Source organism: Cenococcum geophilum, assembly GCF_001692895.1.
Source record: "Cenococcum geophilum 1.58 unplaced genomic scaffold K441scaffold_6, whole genome shotgun sequence".
NCBI classification, from domain to species: Eukaryota; Fungi; Ascomycota; class Dothideomycetes; order Gloniales; family Gloniaceae; genus Cenococcum; species Cenococcum geophilum.
This window is the reverse complement of record NW_027137564.1, coordinates 1932274-1947877: the sequence shown is the minus strand read 5'-3', so window position 1 is coordinate 1947877 and position 15604 is coordinate 1932274. Positions and strand designations below refer to the sequence as shown.

Below are 15604 nucleotides of genomic sequence, written 5' to 3'. Positions count from 1 at the left end.
GCATTGGCTGCCCTTACTCGCTTGCTCTTCGGGCCTCACGCCGCCGTGGAAACACGAGTTGCCCTGCAAACATCTGTTCATGCCTTTATTGAAGTTCTGCATCTCCTTCCCTTTTACACTTCCGCCTTTCCATCATCTCCCCGCGTCCATGTCTCCTCTCCCGGGGCGCGGTAAAGAAACGGCATTCCAGGCATGGTTTAAAAATCAACCCTATCCTTAACCCCTTGGATATACCTCCTCACTTGTCTCGTGACCCGCTTAGAAGTGCCTGCTATCCATCATGTCAGGCGCCGCTGATGGCACGCCTACGCAGAGGCGGATGCCACCGAGGACTCGATCGAATTTCCTAACCCGCACAGCCACTGATGATGCTGAGCAGCTAGAGAGGCGTTACTCCACGTTTCCCTCTCCTTCGTCTCAAGAGGAGACCCCACTTCTAGATGTATCTGCTCATTCTGGCCACATGAATAACCCTTATGAGCCAGTGGACAACGATGAGAGCCAAAACGACCAGCAACCACAGCCAACCCTCCTGCAAAGGCTATTCTTCTTGGGCAAGCATGGCGCATCTCAGTTCCATGTGGGAAGACAGGTCTCAAGTGGTCATCGGAAAACCACGGGCCACCCAATAATGGCTGAAGATTCTCTTATTGCGCAGATGCATGCTCATGGTGATAACAAACGCCATAGTGTAGATGTAGGCAAGCCAAGGCCTGGAGCATTTCCCAGGCCGGTTGGAGGAACGTCGAAACTGGGCACTTTTGCTGGAGTCTTCGTTCCTACCTCTCTCAACGTCCTTAGCATATTGATGTTCCTACGTTTTGGATTCATTTTGGGACAGGGAGGAGTTGTTGGCATGTTGGGTATGAGATGTTCAAATTCATTGTCTCTTACGAATAACTGCTAACATGGTTACAGGAATGCTCATTGCTTGTTATGCTATCAATCTTTTGACCACTTTATCAATTTCGGCGATTGCGACGAATGGGACTGTAAGAGGTGGTGGTGCGTATTATCTTATCTCACGGAGCTTGGGACCCGAGTTTGGCGGCTCGATTGGTATCGTTTTCTACCTTGGATTTGTTTTCAACACGAGTATGAACGCCGTAGGTCTAATTGACTGCTTTATTGAGAACTTCGGTTCTAGCTCAGGCACCTGGTATCAGTGGATGCCCGAAGGTTTCTGGTGGCAGTATCTTTGGGCAACCATTGTTCTGCTCGTGTGCACTGGCATATGTCTAGCTGGCAGTAGTCTGTTCGCGAGATGCAGCAACGGTCTTCTAGCCATGTTGCTGGTAGCTACCTTCAGCATACCGTTTTCTGCCCTTATCATGAAGCCATTCGAAAGCAGACGATTAGGTATCCAGTACACGGGGCCAAGCCTTGAAACTTTTAGAGGCAACCTCATGCCCAGTTTCACAAAGGGGGCCGATGGAAGTCAACTAAAGGGCAGAGAGAATTTTCAGGACTTGTTTGGTATTCTTTTCCCTGCCACTGGCGGTATCTTTGCGTAAGCAGCTTCTAATGCCCTGAAAAATGCATGCTAATTGTACTTAGTGGTGCGAGTATGTCTGGCGATCTGAAGCATCCAAGCAAAGCTATTCCTAAAGGAACATTGTACGGCCTTGTATTGACCTTTTTCTCATATGCCATAGTTGTCCTTTCAATGGCTGCTACTATTACTCGAGCTTCGTTCTACCAAAATACAAACGTCATTCAACTTGTAAGAATCCTTTTCAGAATCTAGAGATCTCTTTTTAACGCTGCATAGGTCAACGTATCTGGCGTGATAATTTTACTTGGAGAGTTCGCTACATGTTTCTTTTCAGCATTGATGGGAGTTATCGGCTCCGCCAAATTACTACAAGCACTCGCCCGAGACCATCTCATCCCAGGTCTCTCAATCTTCGGCCAAGGCACTGAAAAGGCGGACGAACCGACCTACGCCATCATTATAACTTATATCGTGGCTCAACTCACCATGTTATCTGATATCAACCGAATTGCTTCTTTCATTACCATGACTTACCTCATGACTTTCCTAGTAACGAATTTGGCATGCTTTCTACTCAAGATCAGCTCAGCACCGAACTTTCGACCGTCATTTCACTATTTCAATTGGGGGACCGCTGCCATTGGTACAGTCGTCAGTGGAGCAACGATGTTCTTCGTTGACGGGTTGTATGCATCTGGGTGCGTTGCAATATTAATTGTAATTTTCCTCATAATCCACTACACTACTCCTCCTAAGTCATGGGGAGATGTTAGTCAAAGCCTCATCTACCACCAGGTTCGAAAATATCTCCTCCGCCTTAGACAAGAGCATGTCAAGTTTTGGCGGCCTCAAATTCTTCTTTTTGTCAACGATCCTCGCAGACAATACAAGCTTATCCAATTTTGTAATTCCCTAAAAAAGGGAGCTCTTTTCGTCCTTGGTCATGTCATCGTCACTCAGGACTTTGGCGGGGCAGTGCCTGAGGCCAGGCGCCAACAGACTGCCTGGACGAAATACATCGATTTTTCCAAAATCAAAGCATTTGTCAATATCGCTATATCACCTGCTGTGGAGTGGGGTGCTCGAAATATTGTGCTTAGTACAGGACTAGGTGGCATGAGACCCAACATTGTCGTAATGGGTTTTTACAACCTCAACGAATTAAGAGAATCAAAACCGCTCATCGATGTACCCTCACCCCAGCCATCTCGACCATCATCGGGAATGGAAAACCGTGACCCAGATCAGAAGGACTCTCAAGAGAGAACAAGGCTGGGCAAAGATGACCAGTTGCATGGCAAATTGCCTACCGATGCGATGAGAAGAGAAAACGCTATTGGAGTTCAAAACTACCTTACAATACTCGAGGACCTGCTATTACGCCTTCAGATCAATGTCGCTGTCGCGAAAGGATTCCAAGACCTAGAGATGCCCGGACCAAAGCCCACCAGAATGGAGAAGACATTGTCTATGTTACATCTCGGTGGGAAGAATGAAGATGAAAACAGTAAGAAATACATCGACATGTGGCCTATTCAGATGTCAGCTGAGATTGCCGCTGCTGGTGAAGGTAGCTCATCCAAGCGAAACGTATTAACGACCAACTTCGATACATATACTCTCATTTTACAGCTCGGATGTATTTTGAATACGGTGCCCTCGTGGAAAAGAGCATACAAACTACGTGTAGCGGTATTCGTAGAATACGAATCAGACGTTGAAGAAGAGCGGGGGCGCGTAACTGCTCTTCTAACAAATCTCAGAATACAAGCGGAGGTACTAGTCTTTTGGCTCGCAAGTGGCGGTCTTAAAACATATGAAGTGATCATCAATGCAAATACCGAGAACGATAACGAGAATGCAGATGCTGTGCATGATGTCAATGAAGCTCTGAGTGAAGAGGAATGGTGGCGGGATATCCAGAAACTTCGAGATAGGCCGGGTTCCATAAGCGCTAGTCAGGAGTTGGCAGAGGTTGAAGGTTTGCTTGGTGCCGTGACCAATTGGCCGACATCCTCGTTCCAGCATGGAAGACACGATATCAAGGCGAAACGATTCGAAGGGTTACGGAAAATGCTTCGGAAGTCGAAACGCAAAGCCTCTATGGGTGACATCAACCAGCTAGGCGTCAGTATCGGAATGCGGACTCATAGGTTACTTCCTGACCTCGTAAGTGGGCACGGAAGCGCAAGTGAGAGCTCGTCTTCTAGCGAAGAAAGTGGTGAAGACGCCATTAACAGCGAGAGCGAGGAACTGGCTGCGAGCGAAAATGATATTGACGAATACGACTTGGACGCTTCCGAGGATGAACTGCCAATTATCCCCGTGAGGAGGACTCGAAGTATGGGGGCGAGCGTGAGAATTCCATTTCCTTCAAAGATGTTCGGTCTACGTCGGGTCCTCGATACAGAAGACACTTCATCAATGCCTAAATTCAATCCATTAAGACCTCACCCACAAGCCACGTCCTCCGATACCGCACTTTTAGGAGATGCCGCCAAGCCCGACTCTTCAACTCAGGGCCGGGGCAGTCCAGCAAGACCTGGCGTCTCTTCTCCACAAACACGCCCCCTGACGCGGTCGCCAGTGATACGGCACCAGTATCCCCCCAAATTTTCGTCTAAACCGGTGCCCCGAACAACTATCGCGGTTGAAGACGGCCCTGGTCCTTCGATTATGTTCACAGACCAGTCATCACCTGACCGTAGTCATAGCCACCAGTCTATTTACCAACACTTCTCAACTTCTCAAGCAGAGGAACAGGCGAACAGTGGGGATAAAAATGGCAGAGAACCTGAGTCGTCCCATTCTCAAGGCAACAATCAAGCATCCGGCTTCCCATTTCAGCAGGCGATCCCGCTAAGCTTCAATGATCTTCCTTGCCGGGCACAACATCTTATCCTCAATGAATTGATAAGGCAGCAATCTGCAGACACTGCTGTAGTCTTCACAACATTACCAAGTCCCATCGAAGGCACTTGTGAAAGCGAGTCGGACAGCATGAGATACTTGAGTGATCTGGAGGTTTTATGCCAGGGCTTACCGCCGGTATTGCTTGTTCATAGCAATAGTATGACTGTGACTATGAACCTTTAAGAGAATGGAAAGCACATCTAGATTATGTTAGCCATGGGATGGATGCATAAGTTCCATATTGGACTAAATTGTTGTACATAGGGAGTGCTGTGGATTTCGAACATTCAATAAACATACACAACTTTTATAATATAAGAATATATATCTTACTAATCCTTTATGAACTTGGATGAGCGTAAGGTCATGCACTTCAATATTTACGTAGTGACTTTTCTCTTGCTGTCGTCGATTCGGCGATATGGGCTTATCGATAGTGGCGGATTAAATGCCAAGATTTTAATCCCACCACGAAATGTTCAAAGGGAGAATCCGCGACGCAACCTCATCAAGCCCTCACCGCGCCCTTACCACCAATTAATGTGCCTCACCAACGCTTCTCCTACGCCAGGCATACACACCTATACTATAATATCATAATGCCGTCGCCTACTACCACCCTACTCATAGAGGGTAGCTTTGACGAATTAGTCGACGAACTCGCACAATACATCGACAACCTGAAAAAGGCCCAAGGCGACGAAGGCTCTAACCTTCAGGCAGAATGCGCACAGCTGCTGCAGGAAAACAAGAAAGATGATGTCCTCAAGAAGCTGGTGACGGGGAGTCCGGCGCTGAATCAAGCGCCAGAGAAGGGTGAGCAAGACCAAGGATAGGCTTATACACTTTACTGACTGTAAGCCATTCAGAATTCATAGCGGCATACAACCTCCTTGTCCACCTCATAAAGCAGTCTCCAAATTTGAACATGTTTCTACCCCGAGTTTGCCAAAACCTATCGAGCCCCATCCAATCGTCGCCCTCCAACGGCGCTGGTCTTGCACTATCGATATTAAGTACAGTCTTCAACACCCTTCAGCCAGACAACGACAACCGTTACCATGTCTTCCTTGCGATCCTACGGGTTATTCGGGCCAGCGCAAATTTCGAAACTCTTAAACCCCAACTCAGACATCTAGACGAGTGGCTCGTGCAATGGGAAATGGATGAAGAAGACCAGCGAAAACTGTACCTTGCCGTTACTGACGTCGCCGCCGAAGCCGCCGAAGACGAGCAAGCTTACCAATACCTAATCCGCGCTCTACGCACGATCCCCTCAGACGAGGCTTCGACTCCCGAAGCGCGGACGCTCTCTCTCCGTGCCCTTAAATCCGCCCTGACACATCCTTCCCACTACGATTTCCAAGACCTCACCGACCTTGACTCAATCCAGGCTTTGCGAAACTCAGACCCGGTATACTTCCAGCTCCTCGAAATTTTCAATGCCGACCTTCTAGACGACTTCAACGACTTCAAAGATGAGCACGATGGTTGGATCGAGGCTGAAGGCCTGGACGCTGCTGCTTTGAACCGGAAGATGCGCCTACTAACCCTTGCCTCGATTGCCGCCTCAACAAGCCAGACGCGTTCCCTGCCATACGCACATATCGCTAAAGCGTTACAAATTCCATCATCAGATGTGGAGATGTGGGTTATCGACGTGATTCGTGCCGGCCTTGTCGAAGGGAAACTCTCCCAGCTCAATCAAACGTTCCTCATCCACCGCAGCACATATCGTGTGTTCGGCGAAAACCAGTGGCGAGAAGTTGCAAGCCGGCTGGACATGTGGCGGAACAGTTTGGTTGGTGTGCTGCAGGTAATTCAGAGTGAGAAGGCCAACTTTATCGCGCAGAAAGAGCAAGAATCGAGGGAAGTAGACGCGAAAGTAAATGGAGCTGGGATGGGCACGCAGCAGAATTATCGGAAACAGAGGAGAGGAGATGGGGAGGTTGATTTGGAATGATTTGGGGTGTGCTCGACTGAGGTGGGGTGTAAAATCCAAGAAAGTTTTGATTGGGCATTGGTTGCAGTTTTCGTGCTATGGTCTTAAGGTTTTTATGAAAGGACTTCCTCTGGCTGCTATCGGCTGAGGCCCACATAGAGATGAATTGGCATATTCAAAGAGCGAAACGTTGAAATTCCTTGGCGGGTTGACTGCCCTCAGTTCTATAAGTCTCTAGTGCTATTAGAAACGAGCTTTAAACGAGCATACGGTTTAGCCAAACCATATATTCTTTCATGCTGAAACGCAAAAATATAAATGCAGCACTCTGAGCCTGCCGCTTATACCCCCTCGTTAGCCACAAACTTCAACTTTGGTGCCTCAATTCCTCTCTCCTTCAGTTTCCGCTTCACTACTTCATACACCTCATCTGGGCTATCAACGGCCTTGACTTTAACCACCTTCCCCTCCTTTTCGTAGTAATCAACGGCCGGCATGCTAGTTTCAATAAAGGTCTTGAACCGTTTCTTGATTGACTCGGCGTTGTCGTCGGATCTTCCAGAAGTTTTGCCGCGATTGAGGAGGCGCTCTTGCATGACATCTTCAGGACAGTCGAAGAAGAGAATGAAGCGGGACGGGCATACGGTGGCTTCAAAGGCAAGAGCTTGGTCCATTTTTCGTGGGAAGCCTGTAACGAAAGAAAAATTATTAGCACTAGTAATCCAAACCTCCCAGGCTTACCCTGACCTAGCTACATATTGTGGCTCTGCACAGGGGGAAGTTGGGGAGCGTTATACCATCAATCAAGAACATGCGTTTCCCTTCTTTCTCTATTGTTGCGGTCATAGCGTTTTCCACCAGCTGGATGGTCACCTCCAAGGGAACGATGGTGCCTTCCCGGATATAATGCTTGATCATCTCGCCGAATTGGGATCCCGGCCTATCCTGCTCCTCTCGCAACAGATCGCCGGCCGATAAGTGCTTGAAGCCGTAGTCGGCGACCAGCTTTGCGCATTGAGTGCCTTTGCCTGCGCCTGGGCCGCCGAGCACGAAGATGACAGTGACATCGTCAGCTGAATAGAGCGGCTTCGAGCGCTTAGGCCCTGGGAGCGAGTCAACAGCTGGCATTTGGCCTGCTTGGCTTGTGGAATGGGGGTGGGTTTATGGACGGCTTGGACTATGTCGTTTGGGGTCGTAAGTGCCGGTGCGCTGCTTCACGATCTGAGAGAAGAGAAAGCTGCCGGTTACGAAAATGAGGACGAATGGCCAGACTTTGAGCGGGGACTCCCGTTGGCTGGGCTTGGGGATTATTGAAGGGTGGCTGCGAGGCGTTTCTTTTGGCTGTTCCCGCAGGCGATGGAGGATAGTGAAGTGGCGGGGCAGAGTTCTGCGGGTCTGTGAGGGGCGTCGCAGGGTCACTGAAATAGAATTGGAGCTTGCAATTGTGGAGGGAAGACGGGAATAGCAGGTGGTAGAGGAATAAAGCGGTAGAGGCATGGTGGTTGGCGTAGATGATGGAGCTGCAGGTTGCTGTGCATGCATCCAACAATTTTGCCGCCATAACAGATGAGGTTAGACGAAGATAGAGGGACCCCTCACACACGGACGCCACGAGGCTAGGGAGAAGAGCCTATCAAAACCGCCCGTAGACAAAGACAGCGGGGGGCACGACAGACACATTGTAGGGTATTACAGCCCAAATATCCCAGCCTCATTGCACTGACGCTTGGTGTTCTTCGAACGACTGACAGTTGACACTCCGCTTTTGTCAATTATCCTTAGTGGGGGCATATGGATTTCGCGGACTTCATCTCACAAAAACTAATTGTTTCTTTGACATTGTTGATTTCACTCAATAACTACTAATTGAATCTTTCTCGTCTATTGTTGTGGGTTGTACTGTGCCTCGTCTTCGCCTTCCGTTAACCTCTACCTCTCCTCTCCTCTTCTCTGCTCACACCTCCATATTAGGCTTCACTAGTGCTACAGTCCCGCCCCTTCCCCAACTAACGTTATTCAGCTATTGCAAATTCATCCAAGATGCCTTGCTCCACAGTTGCAACAAGTAAATCCCAGTCTAATGAGTCCAAGACCAACAAAAACCCTCCTATGCGTCTTCGCCTCAACCCATCCGCTCTGAAAAGAAAAGGCCTCAGCTTTCTCAGCCTTCCCGGCGAACTTCGCAACCAAATCTACACGTTCTACATCCAGGATGGGTTTCGCGCTGAGCTCGTAGGTCGGAATGCAGAACTCATCCCCAAACCCGCCAAAACTATCAAACTCTGCTTGTCCTCAGTCTTAGGCAAATCTCTTCCCACGGTCGACCGTAAGAAGGCTGGGACGAACAAGGAAGAGAATGACTGGCCTACTTTGCGTACATCGCGCAAACTCGGCCAATATCTGCGTGTCCACGGCATGAGCACCGACTGGGGAACTTCCTTCTGCGCTCTCATCCTCGTCAGCAAGCAAATAAGTTTAGAAGTCATTCCGCTCCTATATGCCAGCACAACTTTCGTATTTGCTGCGCCCTGCAGGCTTTCCAATTTCATGACTCGTATCTCGAAGCCGTCCCTTGAATGGGTTCAGAAGTTGCATGTGCACTACTCCACATACGGCAACCCGAAGCATACCAAGGATCTGATCTGGGAAACGAAACATAACACCCGATGGACGTCTATATTCCAACAAGCAGCAAGCCTCCTGAAAGGCCTGCGCGAGTTGCGGATCTGGCTACACGTCACTGCGACCCCACTACATTTCTCACTCCAAGCAACATGGGTACAACCCCTTCTCGCCTTTCGACATCTCACCCGCCCTCTAGAATCAGCCCACACTCCAACCAACCCCCATTTCTTAAGCCATAATGCACCTCGTTCTATCACCGTCGAGCCTACCGTTCAAAAGCCACTTACAAATATCCACATAGCTCTTACAACACGCTGGACCCGCCCCTTCATATTCTATGATTCTGAGCTGGCAGATGCCTGCACGGCACTTCACAACCTATTTGCAGAGGTAATCAGGCGAAGGATGCTGGGATGGTCAGAGGCCGACGCCATGGTCGAATATCGAGAGGCATGGGAGGAAAGATACCAGAAGTGGCAGCATCACCTGAATTTTGCTGCGATACTCTGATGGTATTAAGGAGCTTATTCGACTATGGGGTGATTTGAACTTGGAGGAGTCAGCCTCACTCAGCACGGGGCTGTTTTTTTGATATGGGTAGACCGGTTATACGACAATAGGTTCAGCAGAAGAGTTTAAGGCATGATAAGGAACGGATGCATTGGAACTTACCATCTCACAGTTGGATCTGATACACACACTAACTACACTTGAGTAAGGTCATAAATCTATTTCTTAAGACTTGTCTAAAATTGTGCTATCAACCTCTTTTGCCCCCGGCTCGTCATATTAGATATCAGTCTAAGTCTGCATACACTTAAAGACTAGACTGGTTTGTAGGGCTGGGATCATACTCATCGCCAGCCGTGTCATGAATTGTAAGAATCAAAATCCATAGGATCGCAGCTTCAACAACCAGAAGCCCGCAGCAGCTTCTTCCCATTTTTCCCCCACTAACCCCTAAGTTCAGTCCACTTCGACTACTACATGGTAGCTTCTTATACGAAATCAAACGCTGTGTCCAGCCTCCCTGGCATTCACATTCCGCACCAACACCAAGCACGCCTACTTCTTTTGTACAAATATAAGCAAGACAATAAAAACCGCCCATTCAGCTGAGAGAAGAAGACCGAAAAAGATGATGCAAAAGCGCCTTGCGCGGAGCGTTCTCGCTCGAGGAGGAGAGACATCCTGATGCATGCATCCACATGCGCCCGCCCACAGATGGCTCCTAAAATAACAAATGAAAACGAACTGGAAAGACCTTTAAGTCTTCCATTGAATTAGGAGATTTCAATCCAGAGCATGTGCTTACTTTCCTTACTATCCCGTCCGCCTGCCCATGCCTAATGTGCCATGCCCAGCAACCTGCTGCCAAGATGAGACGAGAGAAATGAAATGATGGCAAAGAGACACAAAACACCATCCCAATGCAGATGGAACCCGCCCGCCAGTCTTGAGATGGAAGATAGAAAAATTAATGACAAAAACGCCTGGGATGCATCGAATCAAGTTGGACAAAGCCGAGACATGCGCGAGGGACTTTAACAATGGGCTTAGTTGAGGAAGCCCTTGCAGCCAACGGAGCCGCAAAGGCAGGGAATGCGGTCCGTGCTGTCGATCTCGCGTTCGAATTTATAGTCGTAAGTGAGTTCCTCGTCTGAATCATATATTAGCACTCACTCTATCGTCTTTCTATGCCAGCTAGAAAGGGCAGGAAAAGGGACAGAAAGCGGAACGAGAGGGGAAATTAATGGGAAATAGAGTACTTACTCTTCGCAATATCCCTCAACGCATAAATAACAATTCTCTTCGTCCCATCTACCCTAATGATTTTCGCTGTGCAATTCGGCGTGCAGCTGTGATTAATGAATCGTGCAATTCCACCCATCTTCGTTGCATCAATGACAGTATCCTCATCGATGCGGAAGAGATAGCTACTGCCAACGCCTTGCATATCGTACTTCTTCTCGCGAAGATCGGCGACGCGCTGACGCACTTTTTCGCCGACGTACTCAATGATCATGTCGTTGACGGCGATGTTTTCTTCGGCGTAGAGTCCCCAGTTGTGAATGGCGGATCGGTCAAACTTGACAAGCTTCTTACGCTTCTTCAGCTGGTTGAAACGTATGGTATCACCTTCGGCACTCATCGTCTGCTTTTGTGTGTTGATATCGTTAACGAGACGTCGGTTGTTTGCACGATTTGACCGAGACGACGTGGTTGAAGCAATCTTCGCAGCGGTAGCGAGTTTGGCAGCTTCAGCAGCAGCTGCAGGGTCGTTCTTTGCGCGGGCTTCACGCTCTTCCCGAGCCTTTTGGACACGAATGCGATGAGGCAGGTATTTAGACTTGTCTAACTCGAGAATCTTCTTGACGCTTTCCGTCCGCGCGCAGCCTGTTTGATTGGGAACGTAATAGCCCTCGATCTTGGTTTCGCTGCGAATAATCCCCTGCTCGCCTGGCCGATTGAGTGCCTTGATTTGTTTCTGCTTCCATGCCCATAGATGAACATCACCAACGTTTGAAGCAGGCTCGGATGCTAGAGCCTCTCGGAGGAATTTAAGATCTTCTTCATCTTTAAGCATATGCTGCCAACCGTCGATATCAAGAACGATTTCGAGGTCATCCTCGACCGTACGTCTGGGCTTGTCAGTTGATACTCCCCACTCGACCTCTGCTCTATGGGTGTCAGGCAGTGGTTCGAACACCTCGGGTTCGGCTTTGGCTTCTTCAGCAGCAGGAGTCTCCTCCTCCTCGACGACTTCTTCGCTGGTGGCTGCAGTCTGAGCTTTCAGAGCTTCTCGTTCCTCGAACATCTGCTTCTTTGTCTTCCTCTTAGTCTTTGGTAGCTTTTTCTTCAAGGTGGCCTTTGCGACATCCTCCAGCTCTGTCGTCGCTACAGGCTTATGCGCTAGCTCATCGTCCTCGAGAGTGATATCAACTGAAGGAATTTCCGTCCGATCAACAGTCGTAGTTTCATGGTTGACACCAAAGAAAATAGCATCCGCTTCCTCGATTGACCTTCGGAGTTTGATCGTTCTTTTCATTGCCCTGTCGGCCTTCTTCCAAATAGGAGATGATCTCGGGAGAATAGCCAGGACCTGCTCCAGCTCTTTCTCAGCCATATCCTCTGGATCCTTGTCGATCAGATGAGCCAAAAGTCCTCGGGCATGAGCATCGTCCATCATCTCATCATCGCTCTCTTCACCCCATCCAGGATCAACTCTTCGCCTCTTCGATCGATGTGCTATCGATGGCTCTTCGTCTTCAAGATCCGTAGAAGCGGCACGGCTGAGGGGTCTGCTTTCCTGTTCTTCCGTATCCCTTGTGAACGAACTGCGGCCTTCGTCATCCGAGTCTTTATCATCATCGTAGAAATCCAACATTTGGCGATGCAAACCTCTAACAACAGGACGCTTCGGAGGGAGTTTCCTACGACGTTCGTCTTGAAATGCATTGACAACTTTTGGCATCCTGCGACCACGAAACATATTGTGATCATACGGGCCCAAAGGCTTCCGGAAGCGTCCAGAGAAGCCAGCAGCCCGAGAGTCAGGGGTACCTACCGACGGAGTGTCGTCTCCCCGGCCAAAGTAAGTTGTAGGCCGGACCGCATCTTGACTCTGAGGATCTGGAATATTCAGTCTCCGCCGCTTTGCAACATGTCGCTCCGGATCAAGATAGTCGAAAAGCGCTGGTCCAGCTATTCTAGCTTTAATATCACTCATGACCTTATCTCGAAGCTCTGTCTTTAGATACTCAAGCGCGGCGATCACTGGGTCAAGATCCTCAGCCCTGTGCTTCTTCTCATACTCCAGGTCCATCTCTTCTTCTCGGATGAGCCTTTCCTGCTCCTCTTTCTCACGTTTTTCCGCGAGGACCCGCTCTGGACTGGGGCTTCGTTCATAATTTGGATTACCATATTGCTGACATTCCATATTCATGACATACGTGAAAAGGGCTGTCATGTGACACTCCTTGTAACATCGTACGGTCTCGTCCTCTCCTCGCTTAGAGTCTTCGAAGATGATGAAATATCCAAGTTTATCCACCCTAACTTCTTTCCATTGATAGTTTTTTAATCTTTTTTGAAGATGCACAATTGTTGTACCTAAAACAGGGACATACTGATGTGCAATAAAGATATACGGCTTCCGCTTGATCTTATCCAAAATGGGCTCATTTTCTACGAGAGCATGCGCGGCCGGCTTTGGTAAAGATGCAAGCCGAGGCCCCTCAGGAGGCCGCATCCCTTTCCCCGACGGTCCTTTTGGCGCGTTTGGAGGCGGTTCGAAAGTGATAGCTGTTGGGGTGAGTCCAGCGACAGGCGTTCCGGGTTTCCTGGCTGCGTCCGTAGCGAAAAGTTTCTCCTGTTCTTTGCGATTATGCTCAACCACAGCCGCAATAAAGCGCTTGCATTTCCGGCCTTCCCGATCAAGTTGCACTTTAACCTCGCGCAAGCCAATTCGCTGATTATTCCCCTCTTTTTCTGCTCTCTTGGCTGCGTCAGCAGCTTTGATTGGCGTACCTCCGCGAACCGGCCTGGAGTCTCTGTATTTAACTAAACATACGCCAAGAAAACTTCCGGTATTGGGATCTGTCTTGTTGCTGAGCTCCGCAATCTCACCATAACTGCCGAACAAAGCCTTGATTTGCGATTCTTGTATCAGGGGATCGAAACCAGTAACAACCACTTGCGTAGCAGGCCCAGGACCAACCGATATCCGAGGGTCGAAAGCATAGGGCTTGAGCGTGTAGGGAGCCATGCGGAGTTTGGTTTTGGGTGCGACTGCGCTTCCAGTTTTAATGACATAGTTCCCAGAAGTGTAGCCAGCAATTGCCAGGCGAGGATCCGGAGGTGGCGATGGGTCGTCCTGCAGCGCAAGTTCAGTTAGCGTTACAGGACGACCAATATTCGACGTGTGTAATATGAATGTAGAGGAAGGCTCAGAGACGTACCTGCTCGCCAAATGTTTTGTATCGAGGTTTGGGTTTCTTCTGCTCAGACTGAGACAGTTGCGAGAGTTTTGGGTCTAGCATTGGGTCATAGAAAAGCCTGAAGCCCTTCGGTTCACCAGGCCCAGGGCGCGCTTGTCTTCTGTGTTCTGGCGGGGTGTGAACTGGTGTCATCGTTTCGGAGACGTTTTGGGAAAGGTCAGCAGAGGGCGCGATGTAGGGGGAGGCGGTTGTCGCGTGCATGGTGTCATCGGAAAGCTTCGCTGAGCGAGGACTGAGCGGCTTTCCTGGAGGAGAGAAGTCGGTGTTTGTCAATGGGGTGAGGGCGTGTAAAGAGGATGTTTGACCGGGGTAGGATGACATTGTGGTTTGGTTGTTTGAAAACACTGAAGAAACGGTGCTGGCTAGCGAACTTGCAGAGCCAACGCCGTTTAGGAGATCGCCTGATTCACAGCGGTGGATTTCATCATCACCTGGGGGAGTCGTGGTGGTTTTATCCTCGGTTATGATGGCGTCCAAATTCTCGTTCTGCATCGAGGACTGAACAACAGCAGGCGATGGCGAAGGAGAACTGACGGACGGGTCTGCCGGCTGCAAACCAGTCCGTCGCACTTCTTGGGCTGCTTTCTTCCGCTTCTGCTGCAGCATGGACATGGACGGGGCATTTGAGGATACGTCGGCGAAGCTGCCCGCCGAAGCGCGCGACATAATATTGAGCCGCTTCTACCTGGATTGCACCCAGCGTGCCACCATCTCGATGTGCGATCGAGGGGAACACGACGTGAAGAACAAAGCCGTGAGATATGGGACCGCAGGCTGCAGGCAGGGACAGTGTGTGGAGGACGCGGTAGTAGGAGGTGTGGGGGAATGGAGCCGCAACGCGAACAGCTCACGAAACGTGCTCGGGCAATGCGACAGCGCTGAGGCGAGAAGGAATGAATGAAGAAGAGAGGATGAAAGGAGTAGACACGGCGAAGCGATTCAGCAGAAGAGCTGGTGGTGAAGGTTCAGGAGGGATCGTTGACGGGTTGATGCGCATTCCTTGAGGCAAAGGCAAAAGGGATCAAAGGAGCGGAAAAACCCAAGGTTGGAAGGGCTAACGGTCGTGCGGTCGTGCGGTCGTGCGGTGTACCCAGCGTCGCCCAGGTGGAGTAGAGGTTCCCAAGCGCCACCATTTAATCGCCTTCCACCCCATCCAACTCACATCCACCGCACACGCCGCCTCTCTCCTCCCTCTCCCTCCCTCCCTCCACCCCAGAACAGCCTCTATTCTAAGCCACAGCCTTGTCTGCTCACCGTATATATTAACGCGCATCCTACCGTGGCCTCCTGCAGCTAACTGACGTCCCTCGGCTCCCGCCTCCTGCGTCACCCCTGGCGCAATACGTTTCCAGCCGCGCCTCACAGCCCACCGTGGAAATAAGAAGAAACCAACCAACCTCAACCGGTCCTACTCCCGAACAATGCCATGAGGCGAGTGCAGGAAGCGTAAACACATTAGACAATGGCTGTCCGCCCGTCTTTAATATCATTTGTGCTTCTCACGTGAGCTGACACTTGCGGTGACGCTTTCGGATGTTGCAGATTGGCCTCGCAATGCGATCAATTTCGCACGATTCGAGGCTTTCGCGCGCATAACCTGCTACTCTGATAGTCTTATAATCTCGTTCC

General features: G+C 49.8%; 6 protein-coding genes across 6 annotated transcripts; 3 read left to right on the top strand and 3 right to left on the bottom strand.

Moving 5' to 3' along the window:
* The first annotated feature begins 95 nt into the window (after nucleotides 1-95).
* K441DRAFT_653924 (cation chloride cotransporter-like protein) lies at nucleotides 96-4711 on the top strand. The gene is made up of 4 exons (XM_067647614.1): nucleotides 96-863; nucleotides 919-1510; nucleotides 1558-1723; nucleotides 1772-4711. The coding sequence occupies exons 1-4, from the start codon at nucleotides 281-283 to the stop codon at nucleotides 4589-4591; spliced, it is 4161 nt and encodes a 1386-aa protein (XP_067508148.1). The 5' UTR covers nucleotides 96-280; the 3' UTR covers nucleotides 4592-4711.
* Nucleotides 4712-4903: 192 nt separating this feature from the next.
* Nucleotides 4904-6849, top strand: K441DRAFT_703218 (eukaryotic translation initiation factor 3 subunit M). The gene is made up of 2 exons (XM_067653461.1): nucleotides 4904-5224; nucleotides 5278-6849. The coding sequence occupies exons 1-2, from the start codon at nucleotides 5008-5010 to the stop codon at nucleotides 6369-6371; spliced, it is 1311 nt and encodes a 436-aa protein (XP_067508147.1). The 5' UTR covers nucleotides 4904-5007; the 3' UTR covers nucleotides 6372-6849.
* K441DRAFT_628791 (UMP-CMP kinase-like protein) lies at nucleotides 6710-7728 on the bottom strand (the record flags this gene model as incomplete). The annotated part of the gene is made up of 2 exons (XM_067646210.1): nucleotides 7148-7728; nucleotides 6710-7038 (listed from the first exon to the last, which is right to left on the bottom strand). Coding segments are annotated over exons 1-2 (660 nt in total), but the record flags the coding sequence as incomplete, so codon positions are not given.
* On the bottom strand, nucleotides 7369-7847 carry K441DRAFT_603687 (uncharacterized protein; the record flags this gene model as incomplete). The annotated part of the gene is made up of 1 exon (XM_067645314.1): nucleotides 7369-7847. One exon carries the CDS (start codon nucleotides 7845-7847, stop codon nucleotides 7512-7514), a length of 336 nt encoding a protein of 111 aa, XP_067508145.1. The 3' UTR covers nucleotides 7369-7511.
* A 287-nt stretch (nucleotides 7848-8134) lies between these two features.
* Nucleotides 8135-9754, top strand: K441DRAFT_653922 (uncharacterized protein). The gene has a single exon (XM_067647613.1). The coding sequence runs from the start codon at nucleotides 8391-8393 to the stop codon at nucleotides 9483-9485; it is 1095 nt and encodes a 364-aa protein (XP_067508144.1). The 5' UTR covers nucleotides 8135-8390; the 3' UTR covers nucleotides 9486-9754.
* Nucleotides 9755-10531: 777 nt separating this feature from the next.
* K441DRAFT_542550 (histone H3-K4 methyltransferase Set1) lies at nucleotides 10532-14467 on the bottom strand (the record flags this gene model as incomplete). Its single annotated transcript, XM_067642700.1, has 3 exons — nucleotides 10532-10635; nucleotides 10749-13851; nucleotides 13937-14467. The coding sequence occupies 3 exons, from the start codon at nucleotides 14465-14467 to the stop codon at nucleotides 10532-10534; spliced, it is 3738 nt and encodes a 1245-aa protein (XP_067508143.1).
* Between the last annotated feature and the right edge of the window lie 1137 nt (nucleotides 14468-15604).

What these genes read in the sequence shown, in the direction of transcription:
- K441DRAFT_653924 (XM_067647614.1), top strand. Translation starts at nt 281, where the DNA reads ATGTCAGGCGCCGCTGATGGCACGCCTACGCAGAGGCGGATGCCACCG. An exon ending in AGGAGTTGTTGGCATGTTGG is followed by an intron (nt 864 to 918) that starts GTATGAGATGTT and finishes ACATGGTTACAG; the next exon opens with GAATGCTCATTGCTTGTTAT. An exon ending in GCCACTGGCGGTATCTTTGC is followed by an intron (nt 1,511 to 1,557) that starts GTAAGCAGCTTC and finishes AATTGTACTTAG; the next exon opens with TGGTGCGAGTATGTCTGGCG.
- K441DRAFT_703218 (XM_067653461.1), top strand. Translation starts at nt 5,008, where the DNA reads ATGCCGTCGCCTACTACCACCCTACTCATAGAGGGTAGCTTTGACGAA. An exon ending in GAATCAAGCGCCAGAGAAGG is followed by an intron (nt 5,225 to 5,277) that starts GTGAGCAAGACC and finishes TAAGCCATTCAG; the next exon opens with AATTCATAGCGGCATACAAC.
- K441DRAFT_653922 (XM_067647613.1), top strand. Translation starts at nt 8,391, where the DNA reads ATGCCTTGCTCCACAGTTGCAACAAGTAAATCCCAGTCTAATGAGTCC.